We start from the raw sequence: 18993 nt of genomic DNA, 5'->3' as shown, positions 1-18993 counted from the left end.
AGTACATTAATACACTTTGCTGCGATTATACCTCTGCTTCCAAATTTTAGAGTTGCAAGTTTAAGTCCTCGATAATTTACCTTAACAAACCCCCTCCTCCCCAACAACCAGTCAACCACCCAAAAATCACAAAGGTTAAGGATCAATGAGATACATGATAAGAAGAGCAATTTCAAAACTACCTAAAACGAACACAATACAGGAGTTCAGGTGTTCCATCCCACTTATTTTTCAAAGCAATAGTATTCACATGGATAGAGTTAAATTACTGAAACACAAGTGGCTTGACCTTTGAAGTTAATTAAAAGAGTAAAAGACTAGTCGTTAGGATTAATTGTCAAGAACAGTCAAATGAAATAGAGAGGCCAACAGAACTACAAAATATTAGAGACAATGAGACGCGGATCAGGACCATTTCAAAGAAAATTAAAAACTATATTTTGCATACATGGTATTAGTTCAATAAGACGGCATTGCAAGAAGCTATATAAACTATGTCATACCAATGGAAGGAGCATCCCACAATAGCAACTCTCAAGGCATAAAAAAAAAACAAAAAATTAAAAAAGAAAAAAGAGAGATGGGAAACCTGAAAGCAATTCTCATAGCTTTCTTTGCCTCTGCAATTGCTCTTCAAGCATGCTCGGTTTGTGCCACATTATCAGACAGTACCAATTTCTACTGGGGTGAAACCCGTGGCAAATATACAGGTCCAGACAGTGTTGATCTAGTGTTGACAGAAGAAGGAGGTATGTACCTGCAGCAAATTCTGCTTTCTTAATGGATATATTGTTCTATGATATCTCATGCAGCATACATATGATTAGCAAGCAAATCAGTTCAGTAAAATAAATTTGTCGTTTAGGAAACATTCCAGTCAATCATAAGATATTTGTAAGATAATTTTGTGAAATTTGTACATCAACTTTTATGGTGAAGAAAAGGGTAACATTAGTAGACAACTTGACAAGTTAAATATTATCATCCTAGTTTTAGAAGCTGATTGCATTGTAGCATTAATACTGCATGAATATTACTTGCTAAAGGCCTCAAAGTTAAAACTGTCTGACACAACAAAAAATGTCTGCTTCTTTACCAGGAACTGGAATAAGGTCAAATGTCAGTTACATGTATGGATCTATTACCTTGGGACTCAAGCTGCCCTCTGGCAATTCAGCTGGAACTGTCACCACCTTTTATGTAAGTATCCTCCTACTCAAATTTGTCGTAGCGTTGTATCCAAGACATACTGCTTACATTTGTGTTCCTGCAGCTGTCTTCTGCTAATAAGGCACATGATGAGATAGACTTCGAGTTCCTTGGGAACACTACAGGGGAGCCTTACACAATTCACACAAATATTTTCACCCAAGGAAATGGTAGTCGTGAAGAACAATTCAAGCCTTGGTTCAACCCTTCTGATGGTTATCACTTCTACACCATTTTCTGGAACACCTACGCAGTTGTGTAAGTTACGAATCTTGAAATTACTAATGAAAAACACTTACTCTTCTCCCTCCCCACCCTCTTCTCTAATTCATGCCAGGTAATTTGCATTAGTTATTTACAAAGATGTTATTATGGTAAATTCTATGTGTTGCGAAACAACCAAAAGCAAATGTCTTTCCATATTAGTTTAAAACTTGGCTATTACTTTTAAACCAGATAACAGCTTTTCTGCATTTACCAAACATATTATTTGGTTTTTAAATGATCACAAAAAAAGGGGAAAAAAAAAAATTAAAGGTCAATCACCAAACTAAGGTCTTAGTCAAACAGAAATACAAAGAAGAAATCCCCAAAAAAATCTAGATTTAAATTATATCCTAGGAGCTAAAATTTTCTCCTTTGCATTTATCAGGTGGATGGTAGATGGTGTACCAATTCGAGTCTTCAAAAACTTTCATGACTCCAAGATCAACTTCCCAGATGCACAACCCATGAATACATATTCCAGCTTTTGGAATGCTGATGATTGGGCAACCCAAAAGGGGGCTGTCAAAACTGACTGGAGCCTCGCACCATTTACAGCAAGCCTAGAAAACTACAACGTAGATGGTTGCTACTGCTGGAATACCGAAACCTGTGTAGAAACATGTAGCAACGCAGGAGATTCTGCTAACTGGTGGACCCAAGAGAGTTACACTCAGCTCAGTGACAGTCAGAAAGAACAGATGACCAAGATCAGAAACGAGAACATGATCTATAACTACTGCACTGATTACAGTAGATTCAATTCAGAATACCCTAGACCAAAGGAATGTGACCTTCAACAGTATTAATATGACGATCATGAATGAACCTCTCTACAAAGCAAGGCGTCTGCAGCAGAATTGACGCTATGAGCCTTACACGATTCTTTTTTTCATTTTGTTCCATGCTTTCATCCTTAAAATTTCATTTCAGTAATATTATTCAATTATGAATTCTTGATTCTATACAACATACATACATACATTACCTACAAATAATGGTTTCTTGGTTTGCTATTTCACTCTATTGTTTTGTATCAAATACATTATGGTGTTTTTAACCTTCTCCTCCGAAAATTAACTACCTATGTCAATCAATGACTATAAAATCGTCAATTCAACACAATTGTATCTGCCTCTAGTACAAGGTGCACCCAACCCCCCTAGTAAACAACAACCATACTTGTTTTGAAAGATTATAGGTACTCATTTCAAATACCTTAGCTCATTTGCAAAATGAAAATGAGCAGTTAAGACCAAACGATTGCTGGCCTGGAAATAAAGAACAATAGAAACTAGTAATACTCATTTGAAGGAATAATATGCTAAGTCAAATGAGCATTAAGGGTTTGTTTGTTTCAACTAATATTATCTTATTTCTGTCTTACTTTTAAGTTTAGATAAGTTCTAATAATTGATAAATTCAGAAAGAATTAATACGTGAGGCCTATGTTGTGCTTAGTTGCTCACACGGTCACGCTTGGGTGTAACTTTAGCTTCCTTACTAATAATTAAAAATTACGAGTATGGAATAACTTAATTTTTTGAAGGGTGACTCCTTAGTCCTTAGCTCCTTACTAATCGGATTTGAATAAGTTATAATTTCACCACAAAACAAACTTCCATCATCTATTAGACTAATATTCTTTGTAATTAGTCCAAAAGAGTTTCTATTTACCCCAAAACCTCTATAAATTTGCACCAAACTATTAAAGTAAGGGTGTGTTCTATTCACCTGATTTTCGCTATTTTAACTTATCAGAACTTACTTGAACTTATCTGAACTTAATAGACCTTATTAAAACTTATTTTAGTTGTAGGTAATCCTTATTATAACTTATTAAACCTAAACTGAACTTATCTGAAATTAACTGAACTTGTTTACACCTGAATAAGTGAAAATAAGGTGAACAGAACAAACCCTGAGTTACTTATAGAATAAGTGGCGGATTACTCCTTGTGCCCATAAATAATACTCAATCAGTCACTCGTATTAAAGAAATTTATACAGTTAGAAAATTAGAAAACGCAATGTTACCAACTAAATTTACCGACTGCCCATAAATCAGTCAATATAAAATTAAATTTAACAGCTTATTAGTCGTTGCAATTTACTGATTAAATTTAACAAATTCTTATCAGTCCAATAAAAAAAATTAAATTTAACAATAAAATCAGTCAATATAAAAAAATAATCTTCAAAACTTATCTTTCCTATTCGTTAGAAAGAAAAAAAAAATGAAAAAAATAAATAAATTACCCGTTGACATTCGCTTCAAACGACGCCGTATCCTCAAAAATTACCCTGTCTTTCTCTCCAAGAAACACCTGGATTCTTCATCATCTTCACCGCCACCATAACACAGCCATTATAAATTCCTACCAATAAAACACAAAACATAAACATAATTATTATTTTTTCACTAATCAAAATAATTCTCATAAACAAAATGGTAACTTTTAGCTGCGACACCGTGAATTTACCGCAAGCAAACACCATAATATCAACCGCGGCCTCACTCGCCGCCACGGCCGTGCTCATAGGCACACTCGCAACCGATTTTATCCCGGAACAAGTCCAATCATTTTTCTCAACTCGCACCAAACGCATATCAAAGTCTCTCTCCTCTCAACTCACCGTTGTGATTGATGAGTTTAATGGGTTAACGCCTAATCATATGTTTGAGGCGTCTGATGTTTACTTGGGGACTAAGGTATCCCCTTCCACTCGTCGCATTAAGGCTAACAAGAATGTCAAGGATAGTCATATTAGTTTGTGTATTGATGTTGCTGAAGAGATTGCTGATTGTTTTGATGGTGTTAAGCTTACTTGGGTTTTAAAGAGTTGTTCTAATGTGACTAATGAAGGGAGTTCTAAGAAAAAGAGAGGGAATGGGAGTGGGTTGGAGAAGTTGGAGATGAGAAGTTATGAACTCAGGTTTAATAAGAAGCACAAAGATATGGTGATCACAAGGTAAATCGTTCATTTTACTTGCAACGTTTTGACTTTTACATTAGTTGCGTTTTTTAGTTTGCAATCAAACTATTTTTGTTCTATGTGCTTACAAGTTACTAATACATAACAAAAAATTACACTTGTCAAAAGTACATGAAAAAGCGTAAAAATCAAAACATTGCAACTAAAAACTAAAACCCGAAAAACCCACTAACCTTGTGAAAAAGGTGGTGTCTTGGGGAAAAAAATTTATAATAATAAGTTTGTGTGGATTCTTAAATTTTGTACTTTAGGATTCTATATGATTTTACTAGGGTGTTATTAAGAATGTGACACTTTACTATTTCTCACAACAATCAAAGAATGGGAATTTGTTTAGAATTAATGGGTATTTTTTGTTTTGCTGAATCTAATAGGTATTTGCGTCATGTTCTTCAAGAAGCGAAGAAAATAAAGCAGTCAAGCAAAGAGATTAAGTTACATACAGTGGATTATAATGGGACTGATTATTGGAGTTGTATAAATTTGGATCACCCAGCAACATTTGACAAGATTGCGATGGATCCGGATGTGAAGAGGGATTTGATTGAGGACCTTGAGAGGTTTATAAGCAGGAGAGAGTATTATAGGAGAGTTGGGAAAGCATGGAAACGCGGCTACTTGCTGTATGGACCTCCCGGAACAGGGAAGTCGAGTTTGGTTGCTGCCATGGCTAATTACTTGAAGTTTGATGTGTATGATTTGGATTTGAAGGAGGTTATGTGTAATTCTGACTTGAGGAGACTGTTGATTGGAGCTGCGAGCAAGTCGATTCTTGTGATCGAGGATATTGATTGCTCTGTAGAGTTGCAGAACAGGGATGCCTCAGAAGATAGTGCTAAAGCTATGGATGATGATAAGGTTTGGTTTCTTTTTGTAAATTTTTAACAGGCTTCTGTTTTACTAAGTTACTAACAGTGCACATCCTAGTTCACATGGCTTTGTGTCCAAGGATGATTTCGTGTTACTAACCCTGGTCTATTTGAAGCGTTTGTGATTAGTGTCCATCTATCTAAGTATCCTACATGGATACTTCCTGGTCTTTGTGTAACAGAAGTCTGTCAAGTATTCTGTATATTGCGGTTATTGCCACAAAAATTGTTACTGATATCGTAAATTACTCTGATGAGGTGATAATAATTTGTCAGTAACCATTGCTAAGCTTCATCTGTGAGCGTCATAATACATGAGATGTTGCCCTAATTCAGTCAGATCTTAGAATCATATACAATCTGAAAATTCTTTTAGTGTTACACATCTATATGACGTTTGTCTGAGACTCAGTTGACAGTGCTATATTAAGCATCTCTATTCTCTCCTCTTACAATAGGTGACTTTATCAGCATTGCTCAACTTCATTGACGGGTTATGGTCTACTTGTGGGGATGAACGAATCATAGTATTCACAACAAATCACAAGGACCGTCTTGATCCTGCCCTGCTACGCCCTGGCCGCATGGACGTGCATATCCACATGTCATACTGTACTTTCAATGGGTTCAAGCTACTTGCAGCTAACTATCTGGAAATTAATGATCACCCACTTTTTAAAGTGATAGAGGAACTCTTTCACAATGCTCAGGCTACGCCTGCTGAAGTTGCTGGCGAGCTTATGAAGAGCAATGATCCTGCAGCCGCACTTCAAGGCCTTGCTAGTTTTCTAACAGATCGAATCAGAGATAATGTCAAGTTACCATTTTGACGTTGACTCTTGTTTGTTTTTTCAATCTTTGATAGGGAGTTTATTTCTTCTTTACTCACTAAGTCTTGATAATCATTTCTTAGAAAAATGTGGCATTAATTCTGTTCATCAATGATTATAATTGATGTAAAGTGAATAAAAGGTTTACGGAAAAGTTCATAATTTCTGCAGTTTACTAGCAAAAAGTTTTTTTTTTTTGTTCATCATTGCATTTTGTACTAACCCTAAACTAATAGATTATCAAGCTTATCAAATTTCCATAGCATAATTCAAGAACTTAAATAAGCAAGTATTAAACAATATGCAGGTCATCAATGGCTCTGTCACTACTCAGTATGCCTGCTCTAATAGTTCCCTCCGTTCTAAATTCTTACTAGTAAAGCTCTTTATGTGACAGGGTAAGTCTATTGAAATTTGAATGATCAAGGGCTAAGCAGGGTTAGAGAACTTAAGAGTTGGAAAACTACAATAATATAACAAAGGAATTCATATAAAAACAACCAGCACAGACCAAAGTGCTCAAAATGACTGAGCATGTGGTAAGCTAACATGCACGGTATAACTTAACTCAGTAATTTTTGTACTGATCTAAGCATTAGAAAGCTCATCACTCCTCCTTAATCTTTTCCTCCAGTTGCATTCCCATTTTTGCATGACAACTGACTATTTCATAAACGCAAGTATGTTGCTGTCATAAGAATGATAAGATGTCATAACTATAAACTATTAAAAGGTTTGTGGAAATTGATAGCTAAAACAAGGGAACAGAACAGAGTGAAGTGGTGTTGAAGAATGTTCTGCTTCATGATTCTCAAAAAGCTCTAATTTTAAGCCAAGAACACTCATCTCAAAAACAAAATGTTGCCGACTCTTAGCATAAAAATTGCTGGACACTATTCAGGCGTAAGCAAAATAGAATATAGGCTTGCAGAAACGCCGCTCTGTCAGTATTCGTGGTAAAGGTTATGTTCACTCTTAAATTCTTAACAGACAACTGACGAATTCTCAACTATTTAAGCATTTCAGACAACTGACCTTGAAAATTCTGCACACCAAGACTAATACTAGCAGACCTACAGTCTACAGAGGATCAAAGCTACCCGACCCACCACTATTCCATATTGTAGGTATAGAAAAAAATCTTCAACGAGTATGAATTGCTCATCTCCAAAGTTATCAATGCTTCACAGCTTCAGATGTCATAGGGCTTATATGACAACCGGCCATCCTTGTAATCACCAAACAAGGATTAATCAAACCGTATATCAGAAATAATCCATAGAACAATACACATAATGGCATAGATTAACACCTCCACAGGTGAAAATGGTTTGAACTTCCTCACAAGTATTCCACAATGCAAGTCCTCCCCTCACACTCTCTAATACCTTCAAACCTTAACTACAGAACTACGATACACAGACTCGGTTGCTTGTGTCACTTTCTGGTATATGTCCATTGTCCAAGTATTGATTCTCAGGTAATCATACAAAATGTTTACCTGTTTAAGGTCTGTTTACATGTTTATGGTCTAATAATATGAACTATAAAGTGTCAATTATCAGTGTCGAAGATTCAACACGGGTATGTATTTGGAGTGAAACAAAAATTCAACACCACAAAGTGAGAGAATTGATATGCTATTAAGTAATGTTTCAACCTTTTAGCATGAAAACAGCAAACATCCTTTTAATTAAGGAGAAAAAATCAACACAGCACAACATTCTCCTTACCTCAAACATTTGACCAACTACGAGATCAAAATTTGTACAATATCAACTAACAAGATCAACAATATTATAACAAAAACACTACAAAATCGATGAAATTTACAGAATTAAATCAAATGGGGAAATCCCAAATCCAAACTAGAAAACCCCAGAAAAATCTCATCACATAACACAAAGCCAAACACCAAAAACAATGAAAAGAGTACCAAACAAAGCATACCCAAATCGAGTTTTCTCCCCTAAAAGCATCCCCATAAGAGCAGTAGCAGCAAAAGTCGTGGCATTGGTAACAGGAACAGCAAGAGAAATGGGGGTGTGACCAAGAATGGCGAAGAAAGAAGCGGAAGCAGAGAGATTAAGGAAGAGGGGAACTGAGTACTGCCATGTTAGGAAGAGATTGAGGTAGTTTTGAAGAGAGAGAATGATGCGATTGTGAAGTGGGGTTTGATTTGATTGTGAAGATTTGAGGGATTTTTGGTCCCAGATTATTGCGCCTTTTCGCATTAGGGCGTTTGTTGCTCCCCAGATTAGGCCTACTGCTATCATCTTCTCTATGTCGCCGATCGCCATTGTTGGTTGGTTGCTTGGTTTGGTTGATGATGTGATGTGAGCTCGAGAAGAAAGCACTACGCCAATGGCAATACCGCACTAGTTTTTTTTTTTTTTTTTTTTTTTTTTGTAAGAGGAACACTGTTAAACCAAGCTAAAAAAAAAAAAAAAAAAAAAAAACCAAACGACCTTATGATCCCACTAGTATATGAAGTGCATAGCCTTAGGGTAAAGGTGGCCATGAACAAAAATGCTCTTAAACCATTCGGAATTGATCGAGTAGAGTTCTACCTGGCTTGAGCCATTTGGTAATGAGTTGAGACAATTTTACAGACGTAAAATTTTGGGTATTTTATTAATTTTAAAATTTGATTATGTATTTTTTTTATTGTCTATTAGTGGAATGTAGGGACCATTACATTTGGTAATGGGGTATTGGGGGTGAATAGTTAATTTTTTAATTGTATTTTAATTTTTTAGAAGTTAAAAAAATTAAGAGAAAATATGATAAATTAGTGGGATCATGGGATCGTTTGGTTTGATCATTTGGAATGGGTTGGAATGGAGTTAGAATTCATTCTATTGTTGTTGGTTGAGGTTTTTAATAATGTAATCACATAACCAAGGGTTTCTAACTCCCCCCATACGGCCATACCCATGGAATCCCCTACCTACCCAATTACCCTTCCTCTAAAATTCACAATTCATTCTATATAATGAAGGATAGAATTCATTCCAACAATAAACCAAACAACTTTAGACTAGTATGGGTTTTAGAATCCATAACTCTCTAGTATGATATTCCATACCAATTCATTCCAACTTGGTGAACCAAACATGCCCTAATGGATGGTGTATAACATTATGATCATAATTCATAAGTAGGCTTTGTTTTGTCAGCGTAAATAAGTTAATGTAAAATTTGATTAACTTATAACCTTGTATGCTCTTGTATTTGCAGATTGTGACCCTAAAAACATAAGCATTCAATATTTGTATGGCCATAATTAAAACTACCCCATTTTGTGACCCATACATTTGTAAGCCAAAAGAAAAGTCGTATTTTAAAAAAAAAAAACAATTTTGAAGAGTGGTATCTACTTGTAATTAATAGCTGCCAATATCTAAATTTGTGATATAAGCCAATTTAAAAGAAATTCCGAATATGATTAGATATGAAGCGCGTTTTAACTGCCTTAGTCATAAAAAATTCTCTAAGCAACAACCTCAAAACAAGGACTTATTGACATTCACTAACCATGAAAGTAAATTGTAAACAAATAAATTAATAGTTCAAGAAAAGTTCAGTTTTTTCGATGGGAAAACGCCAGTTCTATGTCTTCCGGGTGAGTCTCATCAAATCATGATAATTCATATTTCAAAATCTACAAAATTTCTTCTAATACGTTACGAAATTACTGAATAATTCAATTTACAATTTTTGTATTTTTGATTTTTTTTTTACAATCAGATAAAACTTAAAGATCGTGACAATCAAACTTTACACCATAAACAACTATTCCGCTTAAATCAATATTATGAAGAAAGAAATTTCAACTAGAACCCACAAATAACAATCACATACCTAACACACATCCCACACTTCTAGATGCAACCATTTCCAATCAAACAATCTCTTTAAAAAAATTAACAAATTGAGAAAAATACACTAAAAATATCCTTTAAAAAGGAAAAAGAAACAATTAATTTTTAGTTTTTAATTTTTTAGCACAAAAAGACGCCAAGAGAGTCAACAAGTCAACACAATTTGCAAAATAAAAAAATCGATAATAATAACGACACATCTCTCTCTCATTTGCTTATCCACTTCCAACTCAATATAATTTCCATTATTTTTTTTTCCCATTATTTCTCTCTCCAAAAAATAAAAATAAATTAAATAAAATCGCCGAAAAAATCATCTCACACTCTCTCTCTACTTTCTCTCTCCTCTTCCCCCAAACAACCCCGCGTGTGGCTTCAATTTTCTCTCTCCTCACCTCACTTTATCGGCTCCTTTCATCGGAATCCTTTCTCTCTCCTCATTTTTCCCCCAATTTTTGGGTTAAACCCTACCTTAATTCTTCAAGTTCATGCTATTTTATCCTCAATTTCGATTAATTTTTCAATTAATTTGTTGTTGATTGAAGTTTGATTTATCGATTATTCTTATGGATCGGATCGTCGGCGGCAAGTACAAGCTTGGTCGGAAGATCGGAAGTGGTTCTTTCGGCGAAATTTTCGTTGGTTAGCTTCAATTTTTGTTGATCTTTCAATTCTAATTTTTTTTAATTTTTTTTTTGCTTAGGTTTGTTAAGTTTTGCTTTAATTTGTTTTCTGGTGTTGATTGCTGATTTTTTTTTTTCTTTTCAATTGCAGCTACTCATATTGATACCTTCGAAATTGTCGCTGTGAAGCTCGTAAGTTTGATTTTAATTGTTTTACCTAATTTGTTGAATTGATGAATTTGAGGTTAATTTTGATTGAGAGTAGTGGTGGAAGTAGCTTGGTAGCTGTTGATTTGATTAGCTAGCATAAGTTTTTGCGTTTCAAGTAGTTAAACCCTTAATGAATGATGATTAGCTCAATTTCAAATTTAGATGGATGAATTTTCATATATTTGTTGAATTCGATGATGTTTTACAGGAGAATACTAAGACGAAGCATCCACAATTACGGTATGAGGCGAAGGTATACGACATTCTTCAAGGAGGAAGTACGTAACGATTTATAATCATGTATAGTGTTATTGCTACCATTATATCCGACTCGAATTTGTGTGTCTTTGGTGTTCTTACTCAGGCTATATGTTTACTTTTTTTTGTCCTTTGATATTGTGTCATTTTAGGTGGAATTCCAAGCGTGAAGTGGTCCGGGGTGGATGGAAACGATAATATCCTCATTATTGATTTGTTGGGGCCTAGTTTGGAGGATCTCTTTGTATACTGCGGGAGAAAGTTTTCGTTGAAGACTACCCTAATGTTGGCTGATCAAATGGTACAAACATCTTTGATTTTCCAACTTTACATGATTATATGAGCTTGTGGGTTATAAGAATCATATGTCACACCTTGGTATGCTAAATGATTACTGCAACTCGATATATATGCTTGTATTTACTTGTTTTGTTAATTTGTTTTTCAGATTACAAGAATAGAATATGTTCATTCGAAAGGCTTTTTACATCGAGATATCAAACCTGATAACTTTCTCATGGGTCTAGGTCGAAAAGCTAATCAGGTAGGTCATATGTAATAACTTATTTGTTTATCCTGGAATTATTGTTACATACATTATAACCCTAAATTAATTGTACATAACAGGTCTACATTATTGATTTTGGACTTGCAAAAAGATATCGTGAACCAACAACAAATCGCCATATTCCATACAGGTGAGTCTCCTAGGCTAATATATTACCTTTCTGTGGATCTGGCACACTATATAGCCTTGGTTTAATCATGATCCTCTTTGGATATATCTACCTGAATGTAACTCCTGAGCTATCTGCTTCATTTGTTCAGGGAGAACAAGAATCTGACAGGGACTGCACGTTATGCTAGTTGCAACACTCATCTTGGCATTGGTGAGTCTGAACTCTGAAGTCTATGGTTCTGTTTTTCTATTTGTGCCCTTTGTTACTGTTTCTTGATTAATTCTCTTCATTGTAGAGCAAAGTCGGCGTGATGATTTAGAGTCCCTTGGATATGTTCTCCTCTATTTCTTGAGAGGAAGGTGAGTGTTTTCCTACATCTTTTAAGATTTATCAATCCCAAGGATTACATAATGTATTGGTCATAATTTGGTATATACTTATCTCTATGTAGCCTACCCTGGCAAGGTCTTAAAGCTGCAACCAAGAAGCAAAAATATGACAAAATATGTGAGAAGAAGTTGGCTACTCCAATAGAGGTATGTTGACTCTGTCCCTAACTTCATTTGATGGTTTGTATGATGACTTGTGAATATATGGTAATCCTGTCATCTTTTTTCCTTCAAAGGTCTTATGCAAGTCACATCCTGTTGAATTCGCCTCGTACTTGCATTACTGCCACTCATTGACATTTGATCAACGACCTGATTATGGGTTCTTGAAGCGCTTGTTTCGTGAATTATTTACTCGTGAAGGTACTTTATGGTAGTTGTCTTCTGTCTTAATTATTTGCAGTGCCATGGATCTGATTTTGTTGTGTCCCATTTTATGCTTAAGTTTGAAGTGATTTGAGCTTTGATCATGTTCTCTGTATTCTCAGGATATTCTTTTGATTACATCTTTGATTGGACCATTATGAAATATCAGCAGGTTCAAAAGAGTAGAAATCAGCCTCAGCAATCAGTGAGTTCATACATTAATTTTTGCTCAATTTAGATGTGCTTTTCAGTTATTTGTACTTCTGTGGTGATGTACGCTGACATATATTTGCAGCCAGCTCCAGGAGGAAGTAGCAGTCGAGCAATGCCGATGGATGTGGACAATCAAGGTTTGATTTCATTATATGCTCTTATTTTAGTTCATTAGTTGTTCTTTTAGGAGTGGTTTAGAAGCAGTCACTAAGTTTGGCTCAAATGCATCTCTTTCTTTCTTGCTGTTTTGATTCATTTGTTGGTTGTTTGACTAGTTACTGTTGCCTTTTTTTTTAAAATGTTGAAAGTTGTCGTCTGTTAATCTAATGTAAAGATTTGGTTATCTATCTTTCAAAAGGATAAAAGATTCTGAAATTTTTATGTTCTTTCTTGCTGTTTTGATTCATTTGTTGGTTGTTTGACTAGTTACTGTTGCCTTTTTTTTTAAAATGTTGAAAGTTGTCGTCTGTTAATCTAATGTAAAGATTTGGTTATCTATCTTTCAAAAGGATAAAAGATTCTGAAATTTTTATGTGGTGGAAATTTGTGAAACTTAGGCCCTTTAGAGTGTTAATGAGGCAAACCATCACAACTGTTATTTTCTTCTAGACTGAAGTGTGTGAAAGATAAAGAGTAACTAATCTTGTTCCTTAAGTTGTTGTTGTTGTTGTTGGGAAGGGGAGAGGGCGAAAAACAGCATGTTTGTTTATTCTATAATCAGTAGTCTAGGAACTTTTCAAGTTCTGTTTGTATTATCTATGTACTTGATTATATCTCACTGTTATGCTATGAGATTTTGTGATATACTTTGCTAGCAAGACCTATTCTATGCTGCCTAATGGAGCTGAGACAGGGCAACATTCTTTTTATATTAGCTTCATTGTTGTATTAATTTGTTATTGTGAATAATTAAAAAATGAGTGCTGTTTTTGAAGTCATTACATGGGCTGGATTAATGCTGTATGGATTTTTAGCTTAAATAGAATCGATACTTGGTCAAATTGTGGCCATTAATTGGGATGTTATTGGATATGTTCAGTTTTGTACAATTTTTCAAAACCTATTTTTTTTTAAATGTTTAAAGGATGATTTATACTTCATTGTTTAATTACTTTTATGTTTTCAGGGGGGCAATATGGCATGCATGCTCATGGTATCACTGACCGTGCTAGAGTGGGCAATGGTGCAGCTTCTGATGCCCGCATGCATTCTAGTTTAGCCGTTGAGAAAAACCGGACATCTGAAACCATGGCATACAAAGATGTAAGTCTATTTCAACACTAAAATCTAATGATGTGGACGGTTTTTATTTATTTTTTTATATGTTCCAACTTTAGCTTTGACCTGAACTTAATTATTTGTGAATCTTCAGTTGCCATCAACTTCATTCTCTTCACAAGGGGTCTTAAGAAAAGATGCTGCTGATCCTGTAAGGCCCGCTGAAGCTACAAACTCGAATCAAGAACATGTTAATAAAACTGGTCCTTCAAGCAGATGGATTTCTCCCCTGATGCGAATTTCCTCTGCAAAGTAATCGAAGGTGGTCATATTATCTTTGGACTGCTGAATCTGTTATTGTGCAATGTATTGACATATGTTAAAAAGGATTATTTATCCTCCTTTCAGGTGAAGATTATGCTGGATGATCTCTTAATGCAAATCTATGGGCACCTGTTGCACCTCAGTTTTGCCGCTACCATTGCTATTTGAGCTTGTACCTTGCAAGACATTCTCAGAAGTGCGGCAAATATATTTGGACTTACAGTGTATGACCTAAAAAAGCTTGGTGCAACTGGTGTGCTGATGCCATGAATCGCACACATCACTCTTGTATTTACAATCCTGTGTAATATGACAACTTGTGGCATATTCATCCGTGTGTGTTCCTTAAAGGTTGCAGAATCCTCTCTGCCACACGGTTGTCCTCATCAGCGTTCATCTATTTGGTTCATGGTTTTGTGAGTTGCATTTTGTACTTTTATGAGAATCAGGTGTATGTGACAGTAGCAACATACATTAGCTTGACTATTATTAATTCTCTTCTGATCTTAATAAAAAAAGTTTGGTGGTGTTTATTGTACCTCTTCATTCTTGCTACTCTATAAAGAAGCTGTCAGTTAAAAGGAAATTTACATCATATCTCATATGCAAGTGCTCTATTGTGACTCTACTTGCACATTTTTGTTGTCACGTTTTCCCTTTTCAAAAAGCTTTTTCTTATTTACTGGCAAACTAATACTATTGAATCCTGTTTACATGGGCGATTTTCAAATTAATTTTAGTTTCTTTGATTTCTTATATTACATTGCCTAAACTACTGGATTTTGTATCTGTGCTTCTTGCATAATCTTTGCTGGTTATCTTTCATCATCTGCAATTATATATACTTCTTTTGTTTTCCATGTTTCACTTTTTGAACAGTTCTACAATGCACTTTCACAATGTATTCTGTTATCTGACCTCATTCTGCATATCTATTGTCTGGTCTTACTGAGTTCCTTGGTAGTCCCCGGAATCATTGTGCGGTATACGGTCTTCTTCTTATCTTACTTTCGGCCATTATATATGCTTCCTGTCCCACTTCCTTTCCCGCCCTGATTTTTTAATCTCATAATTTCTGTCTCATGTCTGTTTTCAGTGTCATAGATATGCTTTAATTATTCTGTATTTGTATCAATTAAAAGAATGCTCTGTATTTAATTTATTGCCTAGACCTGTTTTTGACCTTTTCTTTCGTGTCTGAAAGTGAAACCATATCCTGTATTGAATCTTTTCTTCTTATGGATCTTCATGAAACCAAATCCCTTAGTTTTACATGTTATATTCTTTTTTACTGTTTATGAAAACTTTGACAAAAGAGCATGCTGCATACTGATGATACTTGCTATTAACTGCTCCCATAGTTATTCGATCCTTTGAGTTCACACTTTATGCTCTGCAGGGATTTTCAGAATAATGGAAGGTCCTTGGTGTTCCGACTTCCGAGTACATCTCAACACGCCTCTTCTTGTGATTGCACAAGGATGCAGTGTACTGGTCTCTATATTTGGAAGTTATTTTTGTTACGAAGTACTATTTAGCTCCCGGTCAAATTCTGCTGGTGAACTCTCCAAGCTCTTGCATTGATCGTAACTGCTTTGAAACAAGTATTATGTGGCACTGTAGTGTAAGGGAGGTGTAATTTCTTCTCTTAAACTGCTACATCAAGTGGAGTTGTGGGGTTAAAAATCCAGGTCTGCAAATTCATTGCTCTAGCAACCTGAGCTTTTGCCAGCACTCAGTAGTGTTTATGGAGTATAAGCGACAAAGCTCTGATTACAGATTTGAAGAGTTTACTCCTATATTTTCATAGAAAATATTGTTATATGTTGAAGGGTGTGTCAGAATTTGAGCAGTGCCCATTCATGTATTGCCTGCGGTATGCAAGCCTGCTGGGATATGGTGTACTTAGAAACCCTCTCTATCTATCTCTACCCAAGAGATGGAAGGGAAACAGAGTTTTGCTAATTCTCCCCAGAACTAGAAGATCACAGAGATTTGTTTCTAGAAAAACAGATTTTGGGATTGGCTACAATTGCAGTTTTAAGTAGCTGCATTTTCTTGTTCACCCTATGCTGGGGTACAGCTGTGGCTGAATGAGTCTGATTTCCTTCGTCTGATTCCAGAAGTCAATTTTGTCATTGGGATTTGTTACATATAAGGAGCCAGGTATGTTAACATTCATAGGAAATCCGAATTTTATTGTAATTTCTCTTTTTTTGAGCTAGCCTTGCACATGTCACCTTCCTAGTTCCTGGTTTCCTTTTTTAGGTGAAGTTGATTTTCTAAAGGGTGGGCTAAACTTTTGCTTCTGAGAAGCTGAATTGATTTGCTTTGTTAATTGGCATGGAGCTATATGATGATATTCTAGTACTTGGATTTTGGGGACAAACTAGTTGAATTTTCTCTTGAATGATTCATGAGTTTGTTAGTGGCCTGACTGGTCTATCACCGTCTTTGAATCTACTTCATGACCAGTCTTCTTTCTTCTGTTTGAATTCTGACCCTGTGGCCCTCTTTCTTATTTATTTATTCCTCGCCGCCACTTCTCTCATTCCAGGTTACCTTGTAGCACCTGCACCTCCACCCTTTAATGCACATGTACGTGTAGAAGGTGATAGTTATGATCTTTCAGGGAGCTAAACACAGTACTTAGATTTCCTACTTGTTTAGAAGATTTACCTCTCTTTCAGCACCAAGCGTTCATCGTAGAGAAAGTGATTACAAGGTCAGAGACTAGATTTTGATGATTTTGCATGCATTTTGTACACATGCTACTTTGAATTGTTTGGATGATCTGTTTGTAAAATGGCTTATATTCATTTCTTTGGGACTGTAGACTTTTGTGCATTCAACACACACCTCACAACACACATGGATTGCAGTTATTACAGAAGGGGTTGGCAAAGAAAAAGCCAAAACATGCAGGTTGGTATCAAACTTTCTAGATTTTGGTTTAAATGCCAGCTAGATTTAGTTGAGTATTTTGAGCTGAAATTACTTGATATTGGATTGAGTTTACAGCACTCGCGCTTGATGTGGGGCACATGTTCAAAGGGTTGGAGTATGATTACATATGGCCCTCATACCTTGTATTTCTCCAAGAGAGTTGAAGCTGTGTTGGTTGAAACTTGAAATTTGTACAGCAATGTATAGCAATGCAAGCTTTGTCAATGACATGAAGAGAAAAGATCGATAGTGCTTAATTTGTGTTGCCCCAACTTGATAACTGGTGTCATACTAGTCGAGAATGGATACTGATTACAAGATGTATATTTGATTCAACCATTGGGACCAGGAGAATGTCATGGTTTATTGTTGGCGTTTCGTTATCTGTATGATTTTTGTTCCCTTTAATTAGACTTGTGAAACAAACTGGCCAAGTTCTTGATTGTGGCCGTCAATACTTGCATGCAGTCTTGTTTATGGCTCTACTTACTCGACTTTTCTTTGTTGACCCTGATACTGCCGGCCTGGTGGGTCAAAAAAAAATGTGCCTTGTGTGGCGGCAGAAAAAGTGGGAACAAGTTCCCTCACGTAGCTGCAAAACTCCTATTTGGTTTGGTCGATTAGAGACTTAGAGCGACGTTCTAATCTTTCCTGTACTCTGGCTACTGGATTCATGTTGAATCTCAAAGAATTAACAATATTAGTACTTTGTATTAAATAACTATGGGGATTATACATGTAATAATCCAATGGGGATTGATGCAAAGCTTTAGTTCATGCAATCCACCCCAACCACACCACAAGAGCTGCCATCAGGCTCATAAGATAGCTCGCAAACAATAAGAGGACTCTTTTGACTGGAATACAATATTTGGTCAAGACTTTTGACAGAGATTAAAGATGGGATACAATCTTGGGTAAAAGTTACTAGTACTAAATATGAAAACATTGGAGTTGGAATATTGATAAATGCTAACCTTAATTGGCTTTGGATTATTGTACAATTGATTGAATAATTTAGGTTTTTGAAGTATCTATTATCAATAAATGAGGTCAGGTAATGTATGGAATATTGATCAAAATTAAAGTGAATTGTTAAATACCGCCAACGGTTTTTAACAAACCGCCAACAATAGTGATGAAGAGACAAAATTACCGTTACTCATACCCCACTATGCTTTCTCTCTCCATCAAGCCTCAAACTCAACCGTCAACCACCACAATAGCAACCACCCACGCCACCACTAGCCACGTTGCCACGACCACCATCACCATCACCTACACCCCCACGACCACTTACCATCACCGCCCATAACTACCAGATTTAGTTTGTGTTGCCGGAACCACCAAGTCACGAACAACAGTAAACAATCAGCGTATAAAATGATTCCCCACCACCTTCACTCCTTGGCAGGTCAATGGTGATTTTTTATACACCGGGGAACAACACAATCGACACACTAAATCGGTCACCCGAGACGGTAACCGATTTCTAGCGCCGACTGACCACGATCACCGGCGCCCGAAACCGGTTGCTGTCCCGGGTGACCGGGTTTGCACGCCGGTTGACCATGGTAACTGACGTCCAAAACCGGTTACCGTGGTGTTTTGGTTTTGCCTCCGAAGATTAGTAAATAAAAAAAGAAAGAAGAACATCATGGAAGACAGGGATGAACTATTTTGTGGTTTTGTCGACCACTGTGTTGCCTCCTC

The 18993-nt window shown here is 35.9% G+C and overlaps 2 protein-coding genes and 1 pseudogene across 5 annotated transcripts; all 3 read left to right on the top strand.

Moving 5' to 3' along the window:
• The first annotated feature begins 233 nt into the window (after positions 1-233).
• Positions 234-2421, top strand: LOC145612243 (putative xyloglucan endotransglucosylase/hydrolase protein 26). Its single transcript, XM_081667619.1, has 4 exons — positions 234-749; positions 1100-1200; positions 1274-1467; positions 1862-2421. The coding sequence occupies exons 1-4, from the start codon at positions 506-508 to the stop codon at positions 2280-2282; spliced, it is 960 nt and encodes a 319-aa protein (XP_081523745.1). The 5' UTR covers positions 234-505; the 3' UTR covers positions 2283-2421.
• Positions 2422-3922: 1501 nt separating this feature from the next.
• Positions 3923-6169, top strand: LOC145612718 (AAA-ATPase At3g50940 pseudogene; annotated as a pseudogene). The gene is made up of 3 exons (XR_014106698.1): positions 3923-4446; positions 4845-5328; positions 5798-6169. The product of XR_014106698.1 is annotated as an AAA-ATPase At3g50940 pseudogene (transcript).
• A 4126-nt stretch (positions 6170-10295) lies between these two features.
• LOC145610123 (casein kinase 1-like protein 3) lies at positions 10296-17765 on the top strand. Of its 3 annotated transcripts, XR_014106218.1 has the most exons (19): positions 10299-10695; positions 10828-10868; positions 11095-11164; positions 11297-11445; positions 11593-11688; positions 11772-11842; positions 11973-12034; positions 12120-12183; positions 12276-12360; positions 12450-12576; positions 12702-12784; positions 12875-12929; positions 13919-14055; positions 14165-14332; positions 14419-14750; positions 15734-16500; positions 16892-17059; positions 17171-17259; positions 17356-17765. XR_014106218.1 is itself a non-coding variant. In XM_081665389.1 (15 exons), exons 1-14 carry the CDS (start codon positions 10620-10622, stop codon positions 14324-14326), a joined length of 1278 nt encoding a protein of 425 aa, XP_081521515.1. In that variant the 5' UTR covers positions 10296-10619; the 3' UTR covers positions 14327-14332; positions 14398-14872. The 3 variants fall into 3 exon arrangements, 2 of the variants coding, with proteins under 2 accessions (XP_081521515.1, XP_081521514.1); XM_081665389.1 differs by lacking the exons at positions 15734-16500; positions 16892-17059; positions 17171-17259; positions 17356-17765 and having other exon boundaries at positions 10296-10695; positions 14398-14872; XM_081665388.1 differs by lacking the exons at positions 15734-16500; positions 16892-17059; positions 17171-17259; positions 17356-17765 and having other exon boundaries at positions 14419-14872.
• Positions 17766-18993: the final 1228 nt, after the last annotated feature.

The sequence above is a fragment of the Chenopodium album genome, chromosome 24 (genome assembly GCF_948465745.1).
Source record: "Chenopodium album chromosome 24, dcCheAlbu1.1, whole genome shotgun sequence".
Taxonomy (NCBI): Eukaryota; Viridiplantae; Streptophyta; class Magnoliopsida; order Caryophyllales; family Amaranthaceae; genus Chenopodium; species Chenopodium album.
Note: the sequence above shows the minus strand (reverse complement) of the source record. Positions and strands in the feature narration are given on the sequence as shown.